Source organism: Mus pahari, chromosome 8 (assembly GCF_900095145.1).
Source record: "Mus pahari chromosome 8, PAHARI_EIJ_v1.1, whole genome shotgun sequence".
NCBI classification, from domain to species: domain Eukaryota; kingdom Metazoa; phylum Chordata; class Mammalia; order Rodentia; family Muridae; genus Mus; species Mus pahari.
In genome coordinates this window covers 38,067,457-38,093,377 of record NC_034597.1, presented here as the reverse complement: position 1 = coordinate 38,093,377, position 25,921 = coordinate 38,067,457, and the positions used below count along the sequence as shown (strand labels likewise).

The 25,921-nt window shown below is 39.8% G+C and overlaps 1 protein-coding gene across 1 annotated transcript in view; it reads left to right on the top strand.

Annotated features, from left to right (window-relative positions):
* Wdhd1 (WD repeat and HMG-box DNA binding protein 1) overlaps nt 1-25,703 on the top strand; it is a 34,051-nt gene extending 8,348 nt beyond the window's left edge. Inside the window, exons 9-25 of the mRNA XM_029541636.1 lie at nt 317-458; nt 1,353-1,542; nt 2,784-2,968; nt 5,203-5,387; nt 7,089-7,330; nt 10,392-10,529; nt 11,597-11,753; nt 15,340-15,454; nt 16,067-16,198; nt 18,698-18,915; nt 19,018-19,130; nt 19,488-19,541; nt 21,056-21,099; nt 21,428-21,595; nt 21,779-21,906; nt 22,928-23,066; nt 24,917-25,703. Coding sequence (XP_029397496.1) covers nt 317-458; nt 1,353-1,542; nt 2,784-2,968; nt 5,203-5,387; nt 7,089-7,330; nt 10,392-10,529; nt 11,597-11,753; nt 15,340-15,454; nt 16,067-16,198; nt 18,698-18,915; nt 19,018-19,130; nt 19,488-19,541; nt 21,056-21,099; nt 21,428-21,595; nt 21,779-21,906; nt 22,928-23,066; nt 24,917-25,117 — 2,551 coding nt within the window. The 3' untranslated portion in view covers nt 25,118-25,703. The remainder of the gene's footprint in view (nt 1-316; nt 459-1,352; nt 1,543-2,783; nt 2,969-5,202; nt 5,388-7,088; nt 7,331-10,391; nt 10,530-11,596; nt 11,754-15,339; nt 15,455-16,066; nt 16,199-18,697; nt 18,916-19,017; nt 19,131-19,487; nt 19,542-21,055; nt 21,100-21,427; nt 21,596-21,778; nt 21,907-22,927; nt 23,067-24,916) is intronic.
* Nucleotides 25,704-25,921: the final 218 nt, after the last annotated feature.

Sequence of the window (25,921 nt, the reverse complement as noted above, 5' to 3'; positions counted from 1 at the left end):
TAGTATATATGTGTACACTGCAGAGGCATGCATACCATAATGTACTGTAGAAATCACAGGACATTGCATGAGTGAGTTCTTTCCTCCCATTGTGAGGGTTCTAGAGATCAAGCTCAGGCTCAGTGACAAGCATTACACATTGAACCATCTCCCTGATATCCTGCAATCTTTGCAAGTTGAAATTTCCCTAGAAAGTAAAGAAAAAGCAGTTTTTATTTGTTTATGGATGGTGCTAAGGATTGAATATATGAATATTTGTTACCGAGTCACATTCTCTAGTTCATATCTTGAAACGCTTCTACTTTTTAATTTTTAGGGTAAAGCACGAGAAAGGTTATGCAGTTTGTGGCCTGGCCTGGCATCCCACTTGTAGTCGGATATGTTATACCGATGTGGAAGGAAACCTTGGAGTCCTGGAAAATGTTTGTGACCTCAGTGGAAAAGTGTTGAGCAATAAGGTAATGGCAGTGTAGGGGTGTCTATAGTGTCCCTTCATAGTCACTACACGTTATCGTGAAAATTGGGGTTCCCTTTTGTGGGTTCTAAGTCTTAATAAAAGAATTTAAAATGGATGTAGAAGGAAGCTTGAGAACTATTTTATTAGACTTTAAGGGGGAAAACAATAGAGGCAAGCTGAAATTCCCACTAGTTGCTGAGAGGAGGAAAAGAGTTGTGTCTTTAAATTAGGCACGGAGGTCAGCAAGCAGCTGTAAAAAAAAAAGTGTGGGGGTGCCAGGAGAAGGGGTGCTTCCTGAGAAACTGAGACAGTCCAGAGTGTCAGGGAAAGGTCACCTAGTCTTTTAGCCAGTATCAGAAAAGGAGGTGAAGAGTTACATTTATTTATTTTTTATCAAAAGAGCAGACAGACTTAGCAGGGCTGCATAGTGATAGCACCTTAAGTAGCTGCTTGTGTGCGGTGTTCATTTACGTGTCTTTCTCCCTAATCCTGACCTGTCCCCAGAGTACAAAGCATTTAAAATAAATGTACTTGTTAATCATTCTTAAGTCATAGGTATGTGCTTATTTGGCGGAGTTTATACATGTCTTTCGGGATCTGGATGGGTTGTGGCTGACTGTAATCCCAGCACTTGGTAGGTGGGCAGAAGGATCAGAAATTTTAGGTCAGCCTTGGTAATAGTAAGTTTGAGGCCAATAAGGGACATTTGAGACAGTGTTTCAAAAAACCAAAAATGTAAAATGTTTGTCTTTGGGGATCAAGGCTGTACATTTATGTGCAAAGTACAAGGTTTATCTCCAGCACTACATTCACAGCAACAGAAAAAGAGCAGCTTTTTGCCTAATTGTTTTTTTTCTAAGTGATTTACTAATACATTGTAATTTAATTTTTCAAGGTATCTAGTAGAGTGGAAAAGGATTACAATGATCTTTTTGATGGAGATGATACAAGTAGTGCTGGCGATTTTCTAAACGACAATGCGGTTGAGATCCCTTCTTTTTCAAAAGGCATTATAAATGAGGATGATGATAATGATGACCTCATGGCTGCAGATCATGACTTGGGAGACGATGAAAATTCAGTTGGTATGACCTTGACTTAGTGCATCTGAGAGTCCCCTTGCTGATTAGTTTTTCAGATGTTATTAAAAACTCATAGATGGCTTAATTAGCATCTAAAGGTACATTCTAAACCCTATGTTAAAAAAAATTGAAATCTTGGGCTGGTGTGATGGCTTAGTTGGTAAGAGCACCCGACTGCTCTTCCAAAGGTGCAGAGTTCAAATCCCAGCAACCACATGATGGCTCACAACCATCCTTAACAAGATCTGACTCCCTCTTCTGGAGTGTCTGAAGACAACTACAGTGTACTTACTTATAATAAATAAATAAATCTTTAAAAAAAAAAATTGAAATCAACAATCTAAGCCTCTTTAACAAACTATAAAAGAAGCTATACCCCAAACAAAAGAAAGTAGAGATTAGCTCAATTAAATCAGCAATGGAAAAGTTAGAGGGCTAGGATAGAGGTGCTCTATCCTATTTGAGTCCCAGATCCCACAAGGTAGAAAGAGAACTCACTTTCTGGGTTATTCTCTGACCCCCTCACATGTGCCATACGATGTGCACATCCGCACTCCAAGATGCACAAAACTAAATTTAAAACAAAAAAACTGACATGGTTTGTTAGGTAAGTGTCTGCCATTAAATCTGACAACTGGAGTTCAGTGTCAGGGACCCACAGGTACACAACAGACACTTTTACCATCCAGGCCATCTCCACAGCCCACATCTTTATGGAAATTGTGATTTGTGTGTGCATGCGTGCGTGCGTGTGTACATGTACAGTTGCATCACACACCAGGCACACATGTATGCAGCATACATGGAGTTAGCTTTCTCTGTCCAGCTCTACATGGATTCTGAGGACCAAATTCAGGTTATCAGGTTGGCAAAGCCTTCATTGCTGAGTCTCTTCACTGGTCCACTCAGAACTTTAAAAAAAAAACAAAACAAAAAACAAAACAATCTTTATAAAAGTCAAGATTGGTAAGACGAGTGTTTTACTGTAAGTGGGTGGTAACTAACAATGCAGTGACTACTAATAAAGCCCAGTGTCGTTGCCTACATTAGTGTAAGGCACCATCTGTTCCCCCTCTCAGGACTTGTGCATCTTCCCTACATTTTTTGATCATGGAGGCCCTGGTGGAAGAGGCGAGTAGTGTGCCAGCTAAGACCAGGGAGGAGCATCACTGTAGAACTCCATAATGCTTTTCCTTTTCTAGGTTGTTAATTTTATGATTGTCTTACAATCTGTTGTGTTGTAGATGTTACAATGCTAAAAGCTGATCTTTCTCACAAAGAGGAAAGGGATGATGATCAGGCAAGAAGTATTCACAACCTCCCCCTTATAAAACCTCAAAGGCCATTTTATGATGGGCCCATGCCAACCCCACGACAGAAGCCGTTCCAGTCAAGTTCTACGCCCTTGCATCTCTCTCACAGATTCATGGTGAGCCTTCATCTACACCCACCTTTTAAAAAATACTTCAGCACTCTTTCTTCCCTACAGTTTATTGGATAGATTAAAAAATAATTTTAAAAACCTTGCTTAAGAACCGGGCGTGGTGGCACATGCCTTTAGTCCCAGCACTTGGGAGGCAGAGGCAGGCAGATTTCTGAGTTTGAGGCCAGCCCGGTCTACAAACTGAGTTCCAGGACAGCCAGGGCTACACAGAGAAACCCTGTCTCGGAAAAACCAAAAAACAAAAAAAAGTTGCTTAAGTGGGTTAGAACATTTAGTTGATCATAATTTTATGGTAGGTTTATTTCATGGTGAGCTAAACTTTTTAATCTTTCAATGTTATTATTGAAAAATTTGTCATTTCTGTTTTGTAAAATGAAATAATATAAGAATATGACTATATCTTGTAATACTTGGCATATTCTCAGCCTTATTTCTCAGAATCTCACTAAGTAGCCTAGAACTCACTATGTAGACCAGATTGACCTCAGATTTGTGACACCTTTTTGCCCCTGCCTCCTGAGTGATGGTATTATAGATAATGTACCCTCATACTTGGCTCTTTTTTTTAATATAAAATACTATTTGGATTTTAAAACATAAGAAGATGTGGTGAGTACTATAAAAAAGAAGAGCTCTTTAAACCGCCTCCAGGAGTGTAAGGTCCATTAAAACAGAGGTTGTTCTTTTTTAAAGAACTAGTCTCTTAGGGGCTTAGCAGTTTTAAGCACTAGCTATATTCAGTTCGCAACACCCACATGGCAGCTCACAACTGTTATTCCAGTCCCAGAGAATCAGATGTCCTCTTCTGGCCTCCACAGTGGTACACAGACATTACATGCAGATAAAACACCCACACACTTTAAACTAAAAAACTTTTAAAGCAAAAACGAAAACCTAATATCTTAGTGTTTTAAACAAGGCACAACACTGTAGGTGTTGTGTATGTTTCTTTTATTATTATTATTATTTTTTTAATTTTGTTTATTGTTATATGTAAGTACACTGTATCTGTCTTCAGACAAACCAGAAGAGGGCATCAGATCTCTTTTTACAGATGGTTGTGAGCCACCATGTAGTTGCTGGGATTTTAACTCAGGACCTTCAGAAGAGCAGTTGGTGCTCTTAACTGCTGAGCCATCTCTCCAGCCCTAAGTATGTTTCTTAAATTGATGAATATTAGCTTTTGCTTCAAGTTTGAGAGCTTGCAAAATTTAGTATGTTATTTGCTAGTTATTTTATGTTTTTCATTCTGCAAATTTTGTTAGATGTTTTTATTGAAGACATAGTCCTGGCATAAAATATGAAGAGTGGTGTTTCATAATAACTTTATTGTTAAGAATCTTCATCAAGTAATGTAATACATCTAAGTGTCACTATTATATTTATAGTTATGTTTAACGTTGGGCCCTTGCTGTTGGTGGGCACCAGATGTGCACGTGGTGCATATACATACATATATACAGGCAAAATGACATACACATTGAAAAGAAAGGAAAGAAGGCAGGCAGGCAAACAGACAGGCAGATACACAGACAAGAATCAAGTGAGCCTGTAGTGTGTATCAGTGAAAATTAAACTTGCCAAATGTTACTAACGTTGTTTTACAATTTATATATTTATTCTCTGACAAACCAGTTATCTAAACAGAAATAAAGCTGTTGTCATTTACATCTCTATTTGTGTAGAATCTTAACAGTTTGAGGTATTTGGAAGAATTTAAGGTTTTAGTTATTGAAAGGCCAATTATAAGTGCTTTATTAGATAGATTTGTTTGTTTGTTTGTTTTGTTTTTGTTTTTTTGGTTTTTTGAGACAGGGTTTCTCTATGCAGCCCTGGCTGTCCTGGAACTCACTCTGTAGACCAGGCTGGCCTCGAACTCAAAAATCCGTCTGCCTCTGCCTCCCAAGTGCTGGGATTAAAGGCGTGTGCCACCACACACGGCTGGCTTTATTAGTTATATTACTAATGTAATTTTTAAAATGTTAAACACTCCACTTGCTAATTATTTATGTGATTTTTTTTTTTTTGTAAAGGAAAGAATAATTAGTCATTGAAATTCACTATTACTACAGCTTTCTGAAGCTATGCTGAATTAGATAGAATATGGTAACTCTAGGTACAGACTGAGTTATAGTGCGTGAGTCTGTGTCTTGTAGTATATAAAGTATATATAGTCTTAGGAGTTTCTGTTTTTCTTACTTGATCTTACATACTTGTAGGTGTGGAACTCTGTTGGGATTATTCGCTGCTATAATGACGATCAAGACAGTGCCATAGACGTGGAGTTCCATGATACCTCCATCCATCATGCAACACATCTATCGAATGCTTTCAATTACACAATGGGAACTCTTTCTCATGAAGCTATTTTGTTGGCATGTGAAAGTGCTGATGAATTAGCAAGGTAAATAGGGAGAATCTGGCATTGTTGAACTGTTAGGTCAAATTGTATTATTTATAGTATGGAGTACCAGAAACTAGAATTGGCTGTAAACACCTGTACACCTCACAATATGTTTTGCTCTAGTGGTCTCCTCATTGCATCTTCTGCACATGAAAATGATAGGATATAATTTATAACACAAAAGAGATGCAATTACATTTCATATCGTAACAGTTATTACTATTATAATAGTAACATTCATAGAGTACTCAGAAAATGAAAGTTCCCTTCATTCCCTAGAGAAAATCCCCTTTAGAATACTTTTAGAATTAATAGTTTGAGCCAGGCAGTGGTGATGCTCTCCTTTAATCCCAACACCTGAAAGGCAGAGCAGGAGGATATCTGTGAGTTCAAAGCCATCTCTGTACAAAGTGAGAGTTCCAGGATACCCAGGGCTACAAGGAAACCCTCTATTTCAAACAAACAAGCAAACAAACAAACAGAATTAATAGTTTGATATGTATCCTTCTTGACATCTGTCTCTATGAATCCTCCTTTAAATTTAGTTTATTGTAGTATAATTTATATACAATAAAATGTAACCACACTTCAGGTTGATGAGGTGACAGATTTGTAAATACTACAAAGTATAGAATATATTTTATCATCTGAAAAATTTTTATATTTTTTTATAATTAATTCAGTTCTAGTTTTGGTTAACTGCTGGCCTCAGGCTTGGTTTGTTTATTTGTTTGTTGGGTTTTGTTTTTTGTTTGCCATATGTTAGATTTGAAATCTTTCTTGAAAAAGAAAATTTTCAAAGGAAGATAACCTGAAAGTGTAATATTTGTCAAGTTTTTCTTTTTGCTTAGTGGATTGTGGACTAGTTTATATGGTTTGATGATGGTTATCCTTTTTGTTTTCCTTAGAATGATTGCTTTTTCTTTCTCTCCTTTTTGGTCTTTCATGTTTATTCTTTTTTTTTTTTCTTTAAATGAGAATTGTTGCTTAAGGTTTTGATACTTTGTATCTTTTTAAAGTCTTGGTTATGTTGTGTGCACTTATGGTATGGAAACACTTTATAGACTTTACCTCCAGTTTTCCATTTAATATTATCTTATGGACATGTTCTTATATCTTCAAATACTCTTTAAAAATATGAGTTAACAGTCTCAATGTAGATCATTTTAAATGTATTTCTTGGGCTTGGGATGTCATAGTTTTTGGTTATCATCTTCAAGGCAATGGTTGTGTCCCTGGTACTAGACATGCACATCCCAAATGAATTTCATAATTATTTTCTTTAAAAACAGTTATAGCCAGGTGTGGTGGTGCACACCTTTGATCCCAGCACTTGGGAGGCAGAGGCAGGCGGATTTCTGAGTTCGAAGCCAACCTGGTCTACAGAGTGAGTTCCAGGACAGCCAGGGCTACACAGAGAGACCCTGTCTCGAAAAAACAAAACAAAAAACCCCCCAGTTATAGTAAAATAGAAAAATAAACCTTGCTATTTGTGATTAATTATATATAAAAATATCACAAATATTAAGGGGCACACCCCTTTAATCCCAGCACTCAGGATCAGAGACAGTTGGCTCTCTATGAGTTCTAGGTCAGCCTACTTTACAAAGCCAGGGTTACACAGAGGAACCCTGTTTCAGGGAAGGGAAAAAAGATCACATGAAAACGTGGCCGTTTCTGTTTTGTCTTATTTTTTTTTAGCAAGCTTCACTGCTTGCACTTCAGTTCTTGGGATTCAAGCAAAGAGTGGATAGTAGATATGCCTCAGAATGAGGACATCGAAGCCATATGCCTTGGCCTAGGCTGGGCCGCTGCCGCTACCACTGCCTTGCTCCTTCGACTGTTCACTATTGGAGGTGTTCAGAAAGAAGTCTTCTGCCTTCCTGGACCTGTGGTCTCAATGGCAGGACACGGAGAACAGCTTTGCATTGTTTATCATAGAGGTAGGCTTTCCTTGTCTTATATGGTATGGTACCTTAACATACCTTAAGTTAACTTTGGTAAGATGAAACTACTTGAATTTTTGTTGTTGTTATATCTCATTTTGTTTTGGATTGAATACCTTCTTTTGCATTTACTAAGTATTTTCATCATTGTAGTCTTTGACTTTAGAAAATGTTGTGATATTGCTAAGCAAGAAACATAAGGATGCTGCACTGTATAGATTACTACTGAGGGAATTCAAAGGTAAAATTCGGTTATTTGCTTGTGTAAAGTTTATCTTTTGGCAAGTACATTGTTCAGTTTAAATACCTCAGAAATAACCTACAACTTCTAGTGCAAAAGACCAAAACAGCTAGGAGTGACTTTCAGACGTTGGGACCTCCCTTTCCTTGCTTTCTGTCTTCATTCCCCACCCGTCTGTTAACACAGACTGTAGCAAGGTCAGTGATCAAGGTTGGTTGGTTGTTTTATTTTAAGCACTCTGGTGGAAGTACTGTCCTCTCTTGCCTTATGTGACATTCTTGTCCAACTGTTTCGCTTGCTAACAACTCTTTCTCCTTCGGTTCCTCCTGTGCTTGCCTTTAGTTGTAGTTAGCCTTGTCTTCCCTGGTACTCTCCAAAGGTCGGAACTTGCAGTCTGCTGACAGCATAGCTACAATAAAAAATAGATTTTTTTTTCATTGCTGTTTTGTACATATCTGCAAGTGTAACTGAAACAAAGGTGTCATGGACAATGTGTACTCTTTTATTTCACCTTTGAAAATGTTGCTTGCAACTCCAAATTGATAATCATGACTCATGTCAAATATACGGTCTGAAAGCCATGTGTGGGGATGCACACCTTTAGTCCCAGCACTTGAGAAGGAGAGACAGGTAGATCTCCTGCTTTCAAGGCCACCCTAGTCTACAGAAAAGTCTCAGGTCAGTCGGAACTATAACTGTCTCAGAACAAACAAAAATAAACACCCAAAAACAATTTGAGAAACTTCTTTAGGGGATTTTATTTTAAAATGTGGTTTTAAATATGTATGTCTGTGTTTTCTAAATTGGCATACCAGCCCTATCTCATAAGCATGTCTCTGTATTTTCATATTCAGTTACTACTCACTTGAAATCTGTGTAGTTCAAAAGGCTTTAACTGGCCTTTTGAACTCATTTACATTTTTTCCCAAATGTTTATGCTTAGTTTGGTCACCTCAGTAATTAGTCTATTAACAGTTCATATTTACAGATGCTCAGCCATACAACTATAAACACATGAACTCATCAGTATAGTCAGAACATGTTTTGTTCTGTGAGTAGCCCATTCCAAGGCTGCCTCATCTCATTTCATAAACTAACCCCCAGCCATGTCATGTTGCAGTGCTGGTCACAGTAGGCTCTGCTAGGTGTGTTACAGTCTGTTCTGTGCATAGTTGCTTGAATGATTTTTTTTTTTTTTTTTTAAGATTTATTTATTTATTATATATGTAAGTACACTGTAGCTGTCTTCAGACACTCCAGAAGAGGGAGTCAAATCTTGTTAAGGATGGTTGTGAGCCACCATGTGGTTGCTGGGATCTGAACTCTGCACCTTTGGAAGAACAGTCAGGTGCTCTTACCCACTGAGCCATCTTACCAGCCCTTTTTTTTTTTTCCTGGATGATCTTTTAAAAGCTAGATCATCTCTCTTTTCTGCTGAAATTTCTCTAACTTCATTTTTATGATAACAATTAAGCTACATGCTATAAGAAGGTGTTTTGCTGGTCCAACAGGATCTGAACTTCGTCATCTCCATGCCTTACTATTGTCTCTTACCATTGGCCACTCTGTCCTGTGAACACTTATCCTTATTTCTATCTTAGGACCTTTCTGCTAGCTGTTCCTCTTTCATGGCGTCCATCTTTTGAAACATAAGTCCATGAGAGTTTATATGGGTCACAAACAAAAATTAGCAACAGTGAAAGCCTTCTAAATGCAACCATAAATTAATTTAAAATAGGTGTTTGTAGCAGTGTTTGTCTCTGTTGGTGTGACTTCATTGCAGCCTGAGTTCTGAATGTCCAAATGCACACTTGGAACAGTGCCTGCCATTCCACCACTGAGCACCAAAGAGCCACCTGAAGCGGCTTGACTAAAATGTATGTGTTATGAATGCAGTGTATTTACTGTACACGGGAAGTTTTCTACTCTTCTAGAAACATAATGGTTTAATTATTGAAAACAGACACTATTTTCCTACATCATTCCTCAGCAAGTAAGAATCAAATAGGGATTGAACTGTGTCAAGATGCTTGATGGTAAAACTTGCTATTTTAGTCTCATAAAAAATGGTTAATGAATTTTGGTTTGGGATTACGTCAGAGTGTTCAACCATTTCTGAATGGCCCTGCTTTAGTTTCTCTTTCTGCTGTGATGTACTGAGCCAGGTGGTGGCAGCACTAGCCTTTAAACCCAACACTCAGGAGACATTGTTCAGAACCAGTTTGGTCTACAGAGAGAGTCCCAGGACAGCCAAGGCTATGCAGAGAAACCCTGTCTCCATAGCACCTGATATAGCCAACTGGAGGGTAAATGGTTTATTCTGGCACAGTCCCTTGTGGTGGGGATGTGAGGCAATCGGGCTTATTAAACTAGCTGGTCATTATTCCAGTCACAATCGAGAAGCAGAAAGTGATGGGCACACGTTGCTCAGTTTTCTTTAGACCAGTATAACAGGGTAATGGTACCGGCTGTGGTCTCCACGGATGTTCAGTGTAATATATTCTTCTGCTTCTAATGTATCAGAAAGATTGCTCATATGGGTTAGCCGTGAAAATGGGGCTGTTTTAACAATGTGTCATGGGCTGTGGTACCACATGACTTTAATCCTGGCACTTGGGAAACAGAAGCAGGTGGATCTCTGAGATCCCTGGTCTACAGGTGAGTTCTAGGAAAGACAGGGCAACTTAGAGAAACTCTGTCTCAAGATACACCCCCCCACCTCCCAAAAAGTGTCACAAAGTTAATTCACAGAAAATAATTTAGACTTGATTGTGGCTGAGTAACCCTGGTGCCTGATACATATGTGCATTTCTCTAGGTACAGGGCTTGATGGAGATCAGTGCCTTGGAGTTCAGCTACTAGAGCTGGGGCGGAAGAAAAAACAGGTTTTACATGGCGACCCTCTTCCTCTCACACGGAAATCCTACCTCACGTGGCTAGGGTTCTCTGCTGAAGGCAAGATCATTTTCTTTCTTTATATTAAGGACATATTTTAAGAAAATAATTTCCTTATCTTGAGTCTTAATTAATTTAAAAATACCCTATATTTAAATTTTCCATTTTAATATGGATCAAAACTTTAGTTGTTTGGCAGAATCATGATTGTTTCACTATTCATGAGAATTCTGGTGAAAATTATATAATATAATATAAAATTATATTTTTATTATTTTTTATTTAATTATGTATATGTATGTGCCCAAGTGTCCAGAAGAGGACATTGGGTCCCCTGGGGTTGTAGTTAACAGGTGGTTGTGAGCCACCTCTGGGTTTGGAAACTAAACTGTAGTCCTCTGTAAGAATAGCAAGTGCTCTTAACCACTGAGCCAATTCTCCAGCCCTAGAAAATATATTTTTCTAATGTTTTTTTATTATATAGCAATGAAGAGATACAAATCATTAATAAGTTTGTCTTTTCCCATTAATTTTATACATATTAAGATGTTTGTAAAGTTGTGCTCAATCTATGTGTGATTGGCTCTTGAACACTTGAAATGTGGCCAGTTTGAATTGAGATTATGCTATGAATATAGAATGCTGAATTTGAAAGACGGTATTGAAAAAAAGAATATAAAAAGAATCTGATGTTTAAGTCATAATATTTTGGCTATATTGGATTAAATGCTAAAATTTCTTGTTAAAAAGTACTACAATGAGATTAAAAGGTACATTTGTGTATATTTTTAAACTTTTTTAAAAAGTTAAATAGGCTCTTTAAAAATTGCTGTTATATTCCAGCAGAGGACATAACTAGTGGAGGTTAGTGTGTGTGTGTGTGTGTGTGTGTGTGTGTGTGTGTGTGTGTGTGTGTGTGTGTGTGCGCGTGCTTCCTTTTAGTAAATTTAAGACAGATTCAGAGTTTTTCTTTATTTGGGTCTCTGTGGAAATGAATTTTACAGAAAGCAACTCTGAATTATCTTCCCCAACTTTAGCTTTTGAAATTAAAGAATCCTTGGTATGTATTTTTGAAAGGTTTATTTAATAGAACCTTGTCGGTTGACGGCTTTGTTCTCGGTGTTTAGGTACTCCGTGTTACGTGGATTCCGAAGGCTGTGTTCGAATGCTTAACAGAGGGCTTGGGAATACATGGACTCCTGTATGTAACATGAGAGAGCACTGCAAAGGAAAGTCTGATCACTACTGGGTGGTTGGTATCCATGAAAACCCCCAGCAGCTAAGGTGGGCCATCACAGAGGGTACAAAGTTGATTAATTTATGGTTAGAGGTTGAGATAAGATCTTGTACCAGTGTGCCTGGCTGCAACTTCCTTTTTATATGAGACTCTATACCTTTATTTATTTGCTTTTCATTTTCTGCCAACTGGTGAAGGGAAAACTAAAGTGTGGTCTATCTGTATTATTGGGCTGTGGAAAGGTGTAAATTGCTTGCTTATAAAGCAAATGAATCTTGAAACATTACACTAGTAGAAGAAATCAAAGGACGGCATATTGTATGATTCCACTTATCCAGAATGGGTGTCTAGCGACCAAGTAAGGCAACAGAGATTCCTGTATTCTAGGCGTCTCTAGGTAGATTTAAGGCTACAGCAAGAATGTTGGGGAGGTGGTAGTTGGCATTATAGGGATTTGAGGAGAGAAAATAGTCTTTTTTTAGACAGTGCAAAATTGAATTTAGTAAAAAGCCATAAAGGCTTTAATGCTTATTTCCATGTTTGCCTGTATAGAATCTGTAGAATTCCATTGTTAATATATTTGGTATTATAAACTATATTAGTTGGCTGGGGATATAGTAGTGCTTGTTTAACATGCAGGCAGTCCTGAATTCCTTCTACAGTACAGAGAAAAGCATTGCTTTTATTTTTTAAAGAAAAACCTTCTGTGAGTGGCGGCACAGCACTCAGTGGGCAGAAGTTAGTGGGTCTCTGTGTTTGAGGTCACTGTAGTCTTTAAAGCAAGTTGTGGGTCAGCCAGGATTATGTAATGAGACCCTGGGTTTGATTTCGTTTGTTTTTTGAGACTAAACTAGTTAGCTTCTTAATCAGTGTTAGGATGCCTAGCTGTCTTTAGAAATGTCTTTATGTCTTTTATTTCTAATCCTGGAAATCTAGTTAATTACTAGTTTGAACAAGAGAATTCCTATTACATCAACAGTGGGTTATAGTTTGATCCCATGAACCTTCTCAAGTGCTTACTCAAGATGACTCTCTTTGTTATTAAATGTTTTATCTTATTATTTGAGACTGTAATATGTAAACCAGGATGCCCTCAAACTCAGAGATCCACCTGTTTTGCCCTCCAAGTACTAGTGGTAAAGTTGCCACTTCACAACTCTGACCCTAGCTTCGGGGATCCAGTGCAGGTTTCTAGCCACCTTGGGCACCTTACAAACTTGTACAGATCCACACTCAGGTTAAAGATAACTTTTTTAATTTAAAAATTATTTATTAAAATTGAGTCTTCTGTATCTGGGCTAAACTCAACTGTGTTATAAGGAATAGCCTTGAGCTCCTGATTTCACTTCCCTGAGTGCTAGAATTGAAGGTTTGGGCTACCACATTTAGAGTAGTCTTATACAGTACACATGTGAAACACTGAGATGCTGAGAAGTCTGCTTATGGGGTCTGTGGAAATGGCTCAGCATTTGAGAGCACTTGTTGCTTTTGCAGAGAACCTGGATTCCGTTCCCAGTACTCACTGCATGCATAGTGGCTCACAGCCTCCAGTTCCAGGGGACTCTTCTAAACTTCATGGGTTTGAGGTTTGGATGTGGTACACATGATACTTACCTATACAAAATGAATAAATCTCAAAAACAAACAAACAAAGTCGGGTAGAGATGGTGCTCACATCTTTATCTCTTGAGTCCAGGTTGGCCTGGTCTATAGAGTGAGTTCCAGTACAGTCAGGGCTACACAGAGAACCTTTGTCTCAAAAAACTGGGGCCTGGAGGGGTGGGGTTGGGGTACTAAAAGTCTGCTTATGAAAATGTAGTTTTACATTACAATTGGAGAATTGGGATGACAAGGCCATTGTGACTATGGCTCAAAAACAGAAAGGGAAGATGAAAATAAAATTGTATTTAGTTTTGTGCATTGAGATAGGGTATTTTCATGGTTTTCTTAGTTTTATCTTAGTTTTATTCTAAATAAATAAAGTTATTTTTATTTCAGAGGTTGGAAACTGCTACTTAGTCATTGCTTCTTCCCCCTCCTTCTTTTGAGAGCTTGAGGACTTGAGCCTGGCTGGCTTCAAATTCATGATCTTATGCCTCAGCCTCCCAAGTGTGGAGACTGTGTGCCACCTCCCAAGAGCTGTGTACCCGATGCCTGTCTGTGTTGTACTGTTTATTTACACACATGTAGAGATGATTGATTTCCTTTGTGTGGCTAGCCATAGCTGAAGACCAGGGAAGAAAACCTACTACTTTCTTCAGTAGTCTACTGTTGTGTTTAAGAAACTTAATCTGTCCTTGCTCGGAAAAGTTCATTAGAACTTCTGAAGGCTTCTGTTTGCTCTTGGTGTTTGTGGTAAAGATAGAGTGGGTTGTGTTGCTCTGAAAGGTGGTGAGGTGTCAGATCCACAGCTCGGTGCCTGAGTCAGACTGCCTGCTGTGTAGCCAGGTCCTGCTGCTCATGTTTAGACTTAGACTTTGTGCATTCTCCTCAACTTCAGGACAGAAGGTTCCCATCTCAGAAGTGCTGGGAAGGCAAAATGACTTTGTAAGTTTGTGTGTGTGTGTGTGTGTGTGTGTGTGTGTGTGTGTGTGTGTGTGTGTGGTTTTTGTTTTTGTTTTTTTTTTTGAGACAGGGTCTCACTATGTGACCCTGGCTGTTCTGGAACTCTGTTTGTAGATCAGGGTGACAGTTGAGAGTCTGGCCAATTCAGGGCAGACAGTAAGTTTGTTTTTGTTTTTGTTTTTTTCAACTTTTCATTTAATCTAATTACAAAACAAATTTTGTGATCAGTTTGAAAGACAATTGAAGTAACTTTGCCTCCTTAGTAATATGGTTCACCCTTTCACATTTTCTACTCCAAATAGTTTAAACATTCATAAAGTATTTGAGCTGGGAAAGGTTAAAAGACTGGATCCTTTCTAGGCAGACTGCTCAGACGGACACTAGTGTTCTTGCTTGTCAGTGGCTCGTCTGTGTGTTCTTTCTCTGTGAATGCATATATTCTGCCTTGTTCATTCACCAAGTCTCATTGAGGTGCCTGTGAGTAAGTGTGTGGCAGTTACCACAGCAGATTTTTTCACAGAGCAATATTCATGCTCTGTGCCATAGTCTCTATAAAACTATAAAAGAGAAGAAAGAAAATAAGATCGTATGTTCCAAAAAATTAGAACTTTGAAACCATATTTGTGGTGTTTCGGTGGTGGTAAGGTTTTAATTTGTTTGTTTGGTTGGTTGTTTGTTTGAGACAGGGTTTCTCTGTCCTGTAACTCACTTTGTAGACCAGACTGGCTTCAAACTCAGAGATCCACCTGCCTCTGCCTTCTGACTGCCACCACAGCTGGCTCACACTTGTGTTTTTATTGTATTATCACACAATAAAGGAAAGGTTCACATCTCATGACAAAGGGGCATATATCGTGTGAACGGCATTTGTGGGTGTGGCTTCTTTTTAATGTCTCTGGTGAGCATTTAATATTATTAGGATTGTTTTTATAAACAGTTTCAAACCCAAAGGCCTATTAAAATAGTATTACTATTCATAGTTCCTAATTTGTGAAAAGGTTTTATTTTAGCAGTTTTTGTGATATTGTAAAGTCTTTAGTGTGGGCCTTTTTTTTTATTAACTGACAGGTGCATCCCTTGTAAAGGTTCTCGGTTTCCTCCCACCCTTCCACGACCTGCTGTAGCTATATTACCTTTTAAGCTTCCTTACTGTCAGACTTCAACAGAGAAAGGCCAAATGGAGGTATGTGGATGCCTTAATCCTCTACATTTGAAACTAAATTCCTATTACACAGAAGATTTTGGATCATCACAGTATCAGTGTTGGATATTACTACACTATGATTAAATAAATAATGCAGTAGGTCTTTTGATCACAAGGCCACGTCATGTGGTTGCTGTCACAGCTTTCAGGACTTTCTGCTGAGGAAATGGCTTTGACTGGGAGGCCCTCACCAGGGGCAGAGCTCCCCTGGTAGGGTCGGTAAGCCCTCTACACTGACCATAAACTCATCCTCCTCTAACCTAGCCCTGTTGTTTTAAAGGCGTTTGAAACCGTGCAATTAGTTATGATAGTTAGGAAGTAAACCATCTACAGCATTGGCTTACAAAGTCCTCTGCGGACGAGTCATATAGGAAATAAGAATGCTATACATATACACAGAAATACCTTTTTTAAAAGGCTAGAACATAAAGCTAAGCTATTATAGCACATTGAGATTCAAATTGTAAAGTAAAACTGTATATAGTAAGGAAGGTTTCAGAAAATATTTAAAGCTGGTATCTTAAGGTACATCTAACACTTGCCCAGTATTAAAGAGATGTTCAGTTTTATGTACTTCTATTCATTTTCCAGGAACAATTTTGGCATTCGGTTCTGTTTCACAATTACCTTGATTACTTGGCTAAAAATGGTTATGATTATGAGGAGAGCATTAAAAACCAGGCAGTAAAAGAACAGCAGGAACTCTTAATGAAAATGCTTGCGGTGAGTAAAATATGTTGAAAAATTAAAGTTTAATTATTTTCTTAGGTTGAGAAAAATTTTTCTTTTGAAACAGGTTTACTGTATGTAGTCCTGACTGTCCTGGAACTTGCTCTGTAAACAAGGCTGGCCTTGAACTCAGAGATCTGCCTGCCTCTGCCTCCCGAGTGAGTAAAGGCATGTGACTCCATTCTCAGCCCTAGGTAGAACTTCTTAAATATATGTAAATAAAGACTAAATTCTACCTTCTAGATTACATAAATTGTACTTTTTCTCTTAAAATTTCTATCTCACCTTTGATGGTACAGTTAAAATATTTGAACTATTTCCCTATAGCTAAGGCTGGGCGAGTAAGCTTTTCTAGGGTTGTGCCTATTCACTGGGCATCAGCTGATGCTCCAGGTGACTAGCAAGTGTGTGTGAGCCATTGTTGGGACTCTTACTCATCTCTGCCACAGAGTTTAGGTGTGGACTGTTGGAGATCAAGCTTGGACAGTTCTGGATTTCCCAGCCTTTTATCATCACCAGTGGCTGGGTTTGCTGCCCTGGATTCTTCACTACATTTCTCTGTGAAGCAGAGTCTCTTAAGGTTCATTATCCTCCTTTCAAGCTTTTATTTATTGAAAGGAGTGTAATCCCATGTCCTCTCCTGGATGGTACTGATGACCTTTGAGGGAAGTGACCTTAATTTATTCCAGCCACTGCAAGAGCGACGCTGCCCTCTGAGTCAGAGTTCTGCCTTGCTTAGAAGTGGTCCTTCTGAATAATGCCAATAGTCTTGAGGAGGCTCGGGTGAAGATGCAGGGCTTCGTCCTCATAGGGCAGGTGTATAAATTACAAGTGCTCCTGCACCATGAGTCATAAGACCCCTAGTGTCCCTCAGAGCGGCGAAAACTTACTTTGAGCTCAAGTTGTCATGTGCTGGATTGTCAATTCAATCCAAAGAGAAAAGCGAGTATTTTCTAATGCTTTAACTGAATGTTCCTCTCATCTCCTCCTGTTCTATTGCAAAGATTTGTATTTACTTTATGAGTAATTGTCTGCATGTATGTACATGCATCATGTGCATGCCTGGTGATCGGGGAGGACAGAAGAGGGTATTAGGTATCCTGGAAGTGGAGTTCTGGGCAGTGAGGAGCCACTGTGTGGGTATTGGGAATAGAACCTAGGCCCTCTCCAAGAGCAGCAAATGTTCTTTGAAAAAACTGGAACTGACACAGGATGCCCTAAGACCAAGTTCTCAGCACAAAGGGGATTTATTTGCTACATGGGGACAAAGGGCAAGGAATAGGAGACAAAGACAGGAGGCAGAACATGAGGGGGGAAAGGAAGAGGAACAAGGGTGAGGGAGAAGGTATATGTTGCCCTGGAAGGACTGCCTCTGGATAGAAATGAGACAGATGTGACCCCTGCACAAATGGCAGTTTATAAAGGAAAAAGGAGAAACAAACCCCTGTTAGGATGATTTGGGTTGTTTTGGTTGGGCATGTAAATTAGGTGAACCAAGGGCTCCTGATTGCTGGAATTCAATACTTTGATAGCTAGACCTTGGTTATTAGCCTCAGGAGAAGGAAGTAGTCAAGTAAGAGAATAGACCTTGGTGGCCAGCTTTAGCAAGGAAGAGGGAAATGGGTAGGGCAAGGCCTGCCAAACCATATTTGCCCTGCTGTTGCCTACCAGAGCCCTTCATTCTTTTTTTGTTTGTTTGTTTGCTTTTGTTTTTCAAGACAGGGTTTCTCTGTGTAGTCCTGGCTGTTCTGGAACTCACTCTGTAGACCAGGCTAGCGTCAAACTCAGAAATCTGCCTCTACCTCCCAAGTGCTGGGATTAAAGGTGTGCACCACCACTGCCCAGCTGAGCCCTTCATTCTTAATCACTGAGTCAACCCTCCTGTCCCAGAATACCCTTCATTTTATATTATAGACATAAAAAGTGCAAATGTTAATTTAGAAGTTGTATAGCTATTTCTGGTAGTTGAAGATCATAGACAATATACATGAAATTTTAGACATGTCTACTTTTTCCATCCAAATTTGCTTAGTAGCATTTGTTGTTTAGTTCTGAGCAAATAGTAACTGCTTTTTGTTTTAATTCACTTTTTAAAATTCCCTGCCCTACTGTGATGAGTGGCAACTGGAAAAACAGTTAGGAAAATTACATTTGAGTTTTGAGCAGTTGTCTTCTCATGCACTTTACATCTGAAGTATGTCACATCTCATTGAATCTAAGCTATTTGTAAATGCACTGTTCTTTTAAGCCACTAAGGAATACTGTTGAGCAAGCCAACACACCATTAATTATAAGATACTTCTCAAAACAAAGGTACTTTCATTTTATAGTTGTACAATGTGCATTTTAGAAGCATTAGGTAGCACACCCAGACGGCTTTCATTTCACTAGTCCTGTCAGTCTTTCCTTTTCTCTTTTTTCCTCCTCTTTTCTTTTCTTTCCTTTCCTTAAGTTTGACTTAACATGATTTGATTTTGATTCTCCTCTAATTAGCTGTCTTGTAAACTGGAACGAGAATTCCGCTGTGTGGAACTTGCAGATCTAATGACTCAAAACGCCGTGCATTTAGCCATTAAATATGCTTCTCGCTCTCGGAAATTAATATTGGCTCAGAAACTAAGTGAACTTGCTGCAGAAAAGGCAGCTGAGTTGGCAGAAACCCAGTCAGAAGAAGAGAAAGAAGAGGATTTCAGAGAAAGACTGAATGCTGGGTAAAAGAACACCAACTATTTGAATTTTCCTTACTGTCTTGAATATGAATATGTCTTGGTCTTTGCGTATGTTTCTTATGGTATAATACTATGACCCATCAGTTACAGAAACACCACTACAGAATGGAGTCGGCCACGGGTCAGAAGTCAAGTTGAAGATGCTGAGGACAGAGAGGACACTGTTTCTGAAGAAAAACCAGAGTCACATAACCATGGTGAGACATGTTTTCAAATCAGTGAAAGATAAGGAGGCTCAGCAGATGACGGTGCCTGCCATGGGGTGCTGGGCTTCTTCACCTGCAGAACACACGGAAAGGTAGAGAGCTGACTCTGTCTGCAAAGTCCTCTTCTGACCACTATATGCACAAAGCGCCAACCCCAACAACAGTAATTTACAAATACATAAATAAATAAGTAAGCAGAAGCTATCATTAGTATTGCCTTTCATTGTGGTCGGCTAAGAGAAATTGAGTTCCCTTTGCCTTTTCAAGGTATCTCTGCTGTTTAGATGTTGAATATCAAGGATGACTTCATTGTCCTCACTTACATTGTTTTGTTTATTTTAATTTTAGGGCAGAACTTATTCCAAAGTGCAAATTCCTCTGATACACCAGCTCTTAAATCAGGTAGGAAATATATGTCAGCTGGTAGCTTACAGCCGTGGCTGCAATCCAGTCAGAAGGTAGGTACCTGCTGGCATTCTCGTGGAATGCCAACAGCAGAGACTAAAAGATGAATCAGCCCGCAAGGGAGTGGTGGGTGGGAACAGGAGCAGAGCAAACAGTATGTGTGGTACGAAGAGAGCAGTTCTGTAGGGTCTTGGAGGGATATACAAGATTTTCCAGACTGTGTTGAGAATTGCAGTCTTCATTCTAAGATGCCTGGGAGGCTGCTGTAGGTTCTCAGCAGGATCGTCACCATCACACGTGATACGGAGGCGGGATGGGCATAAGGCTACCAAGCATTCCAAGTTTGGCTTGGGCTAGAGTAGTGACAATAGAAAGAAAATGTAGAGTTGGTATTTCTAAAGTGGAAGATGGTTCAGAATGAAGAACAGCATAGCATCAGAAACACTAGAGAAGGAAGCAAGTCCATAGGGGAAGCTGATGAATTACCATTAGCTAAGTGGGTTACATAGTTAGGCATTTGCTTCAGAACCTCATGAAATAAATGTTAAACCACTGGCATTAGTAGAACAGTTTATACCATGGGCACTGGTAAGCACTCATTATAATTGTAAAGTAAGAAGAAAATAATGCCCTAGTTAAGGGGATTTCTAGCATTTAAGCAAGTACAAGAGGAGAGGAAGCTCTGGAAGAGATCACTGGTCCAGAGGCAAAGGGCTAAGTCTGGGATGTAGTGTCTACAAAGTCAAGGGAGGAGAAAATATTGAAGAGACCACTATATAGAAAGCCATTGAGAGGTCTCAAAGGGGGCAGAAAGTAGCTATCATGTTTGGTTACACAGAAGTGGGTTGGGGGCTTGAGCTGTTGTGTAGAAGGGCTAGACCTCATACCATAGTGTGGAGAAATGTATGGGAAGGAGGAAACAATAGTAATGTCAGTGGGATTTGAAAAGTTGGGTAGGGTTGTAAGGAAAGATGATATTTGGAAGTGCAAAGAGCCTGCTTTGTTTTTGTTTTTAAGTTGAGAAACAAGTGAATGAAGAAGGGTAACTGTCAGGCGATGGGGAGAAAGGCATTAGTAGGTGTTTCCTTGACAAGGTGGACATTACTAACCATCACTGTTGCATGGTCAGGGGAGAAGGGGTCTACACACTGGTATGTTTCACAGCAGCAAATTGGGACAGTTCACATTTAATATTATTCCAGCTTGGAAGGAGGAAAGATATCGTCTGTATTTGTTTTAAAGTTATGTGGGGCTGGGCATGGAAGGGCGTGCCTTGAATACTAGCGCTGGAGAGACAGGCAGGGAAGCCTCTGTAAGGCCGGCCTGGTTTACATAGCAGTTCCAGGCCGGTCACATGGACATAGTGAGATCCTGTCTCCAAAAGTACCTTTGCTTTCATATAATACAGGTTAAAATATTCTATTTAGTATTGTGAAAGTCAGAAGTTGTCTTGATTTAAAAAAAAAAAAAAAGAAAAGACCCAACACTATTGCACTTTCTTTTTGTAACAGGTGCAGTTTCCTCTAGCAGCCAAGGACGGGTAAACCCCTTCAAGGTAACCAGTGATCTTTGCTGATTGAATATTACCCATGCAAAGATGTTTCCAGATGAACTCCTTAGATTCTGGGGGATTAAAGACGGGTCACTGTGAAGACATCTGTAAGCCATTCCCATCTGATTTCAGCGCTTGTGTCCTACTTAGTTCTGAATACCCAGTGCTGGGGACTTGAGACAGGACTTCTCCCTGTCTGTCCTTGGCATGTGGTGTTTGGGAGAACTTGTTTCAGTCTGTTTGGGTTGTACTCCATGATGAATTCATTTCCAAAAGGGATACCACAGTGGAGTTGTTTTCTTCTTCACATATGGCGTTCTCTTCTCTTTAGGTAGTCAATTCCAAAGAACCAGCCGCATCAGCGAATTCAACACGCTCAGCTAATATTTTAGACAGTATGAACAAATCATCCAGGAAGTCCACTTCTTTTAATCGAGTGGAAAATAATGAAAAATCTCCAGTTATAAAGCCTCTCATTCCCAAGCCAAGGTCTAAGCAGGTACTGCTTTGGTGAGCCTCGTGCGTTCTGTTCTGGGAGAGACGGGGTGCCTGGTTTATCACTGGTTATGTAGCAAGGGAGTGCATTCCATCTTGGTTTAGCCTAGACCCCCGACCCCCCCCCCCACCTTTTAAAATATTTGTATTTTTGCCCCCAGACTCACACACCTGTTTGTTTTCATAGGCATCTGCAGTATCCTATTTCCAGAAAAGAACTCCACAGACTGATAAGACTGAGGAAGTAAAAGAAAATCCTAAAAGCTCGTCATCTGACGCTCCAGCTGTGTGCCTTCAAAACTCTGAAAACCAAAGGTGAGTATGTAGAGGAGCTCTGTGTTTGAGATGCAGTGTCCCAGCTGCCTGCTGACATGCCTTTAATCCCAGCACTCAGATGGCAGAGGCAGCTGCTGGCTGTCTTTGAATTTAAGGCCAGTCTGGTCTACAAAGCGAGTAAGTACCAAGACAGCCGGAGCTACACAGACCCTGTTCAAAATTAATTAAAAATAAAAATTTAATTGTACCTACCTGTGTCGTTCATTCAGGCTAATATGTAGAGTCTATTCAGCTTCTGAATGGTAGGAGGCAGGTGGACTAAGCAGGGACTCTGTTGTCAGGCTGCTTAGCTGTTCAGTCTCATCCTATTACCCTGTGTACTCAAACTGGGCTGTTTCATCTCAACTGAGACATCGATTATTTCCAAATCATAGGGTTTTGCTATATGTGTGTGTATATATATATATATATATATATATAATCTATAATCATTTAGAATGCATGGAAGCAAGTGCTCAGAAACTTGATTATTTTCATTAAGCCTTCTGATGACCTAAACACAGTTTGTGGAGAAGGTAGAATAGAATGGAATCAATTTTACAAGTGTGCTTTGACCGTGCTTTCCCAAATAATGGTGCAGGAAGAACCCGGGTCAGACGTGAGGAGGGTGAGGGGGTGAGAAGGGCGGAAGAGAAGTCAGCCAGCTTTCACAGAGCTGCTTGCTAAATGGCGAGAGCCTGTGAATGACAGCCAGAGGGATTGTGTTAGGCCAGAGGGTCTCAGAGAGGTTGGAGGTCATGAACTATAGCTACACAAGAGCTGAAGATGCAGGGTCCGTGATTCTATACTGGTCCATGGAGGGTGAGTGACCCTCCCTCAGCTCACTGAGCCTGCAGTCTCCAGGCTGTTGACAGTGGTATGGACACTGTTAGCTCGTACAGTTGTGTCTCCCTTACTTTGTATGAGTAGTGAAAAGCTGACGGTTAACTACTAATTTGAAATGTCATGTGACACTTTAAATAATATATTCAGTATAAATTTTTTCATGTTATTACTTTAGGCCAAAGACTGGGTTCCAGATGTGGCTGGAAGAAAATAGAAGTCAAATTTTGTCCGACAACCCTGACATTTCAGATGAAGCAGACATAATAAAAGAGGGAATGGTACGATTTAGAGTCCTGTCCGCTGAAGAAAGGAAGGTAAGTTTGTTATGCTGAGATGAGATCTTGCTGGGCTTCCCAGGTTTAAAGAGTTCTTATAGAAACATCTTTTTCTTTGGAAAATTGAATACATCAAAAAAGTCTTGGTGAGAGCCAGGCATGGTGGTGTAATGCCTTTAATCCCAGCACTCGGGAGGCAGAGGCAGGCGGATTTCTGAGTTCGAGGCCGGCCTGGTCTATAGAGTGAGTTCCAGGACAGCCAGGGCTGCACAGAGAAACCCTGTCTCGAAAAACAAACAAAGTCTTGGTCCAGAGGAAATTAGATGTGGATGAGTTTGACAAAGTAGACTTGTGGGTGTTACTGAGCACCTACGGATGGCTTTAGAAGCCAGCAGTGTGCTAACTGTGAGTCCTTAGGGAACTGCCATCTGCCCCTAAGTAAAAGATACTTTAGTTATGAGCTGAAAGCAAAAAGAAAAATTAATAAGGGAAAAGGAATTTAACTTATATTTTAAACTAGTACTCTCAAGTCCATGAAAGTAGAAAAGAATTGAATGCTATCTACTTACATGAGAGTAATGTTTGGCTGGGAGAGTTTGGTGCTTTGGTCCAACCTTTCATACAAAGAGGAGGATGGGTAGCTGGCTAGCCTCTGTCAGGTTTGGGGAGAAAGGGAAAGGAATGTGGGCAGTGTGCCAGGTAAACCTCAGACTTCATCTCCTCACTGTACGAGTGTACGCACCTCCCAGTGTAGGCACTGGCTTTGATGGATTGGGTTTTAGGAGGAATGGGTATTGTGTGATCCAGAAGCTAGAAACTAACCTAACCACTTCCAGCCCCCTTTAGAGTCTTTTTAGCATTTTGGTGTTTCTGTATAAATTTACATAAATGAATTTATTATAAAAGAGGAAGAGACTTAACAAAACTTGTGATTGTGTGTGTGTGTGTGTGTGTGTGTGTGTGTGTGTGTGTGTTTTAATTTGGGGGAGTTTTGTATTTCTGTGTATAGAATGTAGGGCTTTGTGAATGCTAGGCAGGCACTCTTCCACTGTGTTCTCATCCCATGATTATGGCTTTGGGGATTGTTGTGTTTTGTGATGGGGCCTTGCTCTGTAGCCCTGTTTGGCTTAGAACTCACTATGTAAAGAAGGCTGGCCTTAAACATTGGACAATCCTCCTGCCCCTGCCCGCCCCCCCATGCACTGAGGTTACAGTGTTGAGCCTAGTTGTTGATTGTGTTATGTTTTAATTTAAAAAAGAAAACAAAAAACTGTCCATGCATGTGTATTTGGCTACACGTATATATGTGCACCATGTGTGTCCTTGGTGCCCAAGGAAAATACTCTCTCCTTCTTTGGTTCACCCCTCAACCCCCAAGTATATATGATTGTTGTTTTGAGGCAGGATCTAATTAAGTAGCTGACTGCCCTTAAACTCTTTACAGTCCTGTCTCAGCCTCCCAAGTGTCAAAAATTACAAGTGTTCCTCATCCTACCCACATGGACATTACCTTAGTGAGTTTGATTTGCAGCCTGGTGATTAGCGATGCTGAGCCTTTCCATGTACCCATGAACCATTTGTGTGTATATTGAGGATATCTTTCAAATTTATTTTGTAATTTTTAACCTGATTGGGGATTTGCTACTAAGTTTTAAAAGTTGCTTAAATATTATGGATATCTGTCTCTTCTTCAGATGGTTACTATGCAACTACTTCCAAAGAATATGAAATTTAAATTTGTTAACCATTAGAACCTTTAATAATAAAGTTAAAATTTCAAATGCTAATTACTGTTCTGTATATAAGAGTATTACCCATGAGAGTAAGTAGACCATTTTCGTTCTTCGTGCATAAAAATCTCTTTACCTCTCACCCACTGTTTTTCAAAGGCGTGGACTAACAAGGCCAGGGGAGAGACTGCCAGCGATGGAGCCGAAGCGAAGAAGCGGAAACGGGTGGTCGGTGAGATCTGTGAGCCGGAGAACCAGGAAGACACAGCAAAGGAGAATCTGGACCTTTCTAAAAAGCAAAAGGCGTTAAATCTTACTACTAATCAGAAATTGTCAGCCTTTGCATTTAAACAGGAATAAAGGAAGGAGGCGTCAGGGAGTCCTGAGACTTGGCTTCAGCTTCTGTTGGATCCTGGGCATCTGTTAACCTTTAGGGAGTACATTCTTATAATGCTGTGTGCTTAGAGACAGCTTTGCTTTCATAAGGCAGTGTAGGGGCTGGGTGTGCAGCTCAGTGGTGGAGGGCTTGCCTAGCATGCGCAGGCCCTGGGTCCCTTACTGCCACAAAACAAAACAACACACAAAAAAGTAGTGATTTTCCTGTGTCAGGAACACCACACGTAAGAAGAGCTGTCTGTGGGGATTCCTCTGCCGACCATGAACAGAAGTGTCATGATGGCAGTGACTACCAGGGACACCATTCTGTCCCCGAGGACGTCATTATCTTTAAAAATCACTAAAAGCCTCAGCCTTAAGACTTGTACACATTACAGTACCTCCTAGGGCTTTCCCGCTTTTGTTTAGGTTTTGTAGTAGAAGTGCCATGGTCATCGGCTTCCCAAGTGAGGTATCATGGACTACTCTCTTGTCAACTTGACCTCAGGCCCATGGCTTTTAATATGGGCCCCAAAGTGTAAATAATGTTGTAAATGAGATCTGTTATGTGTTTGGGGATGTTTTTCTTGTATTACTTTTGTATGTCTGTATAGACTGGGTCTTCTGAATAAATAAACTTTCTCATTTGCATATTTGTCTTGCTATGGTTTTTAACACCATATTTCTATGCTCTTCACATCACTTGTGAGGTGAGGAAAGGCTACAGGCCTTACTTTGAGATTGTGGCTATATGGCCATCCATACTGATAGGTGCTGCCCTTCTTATCA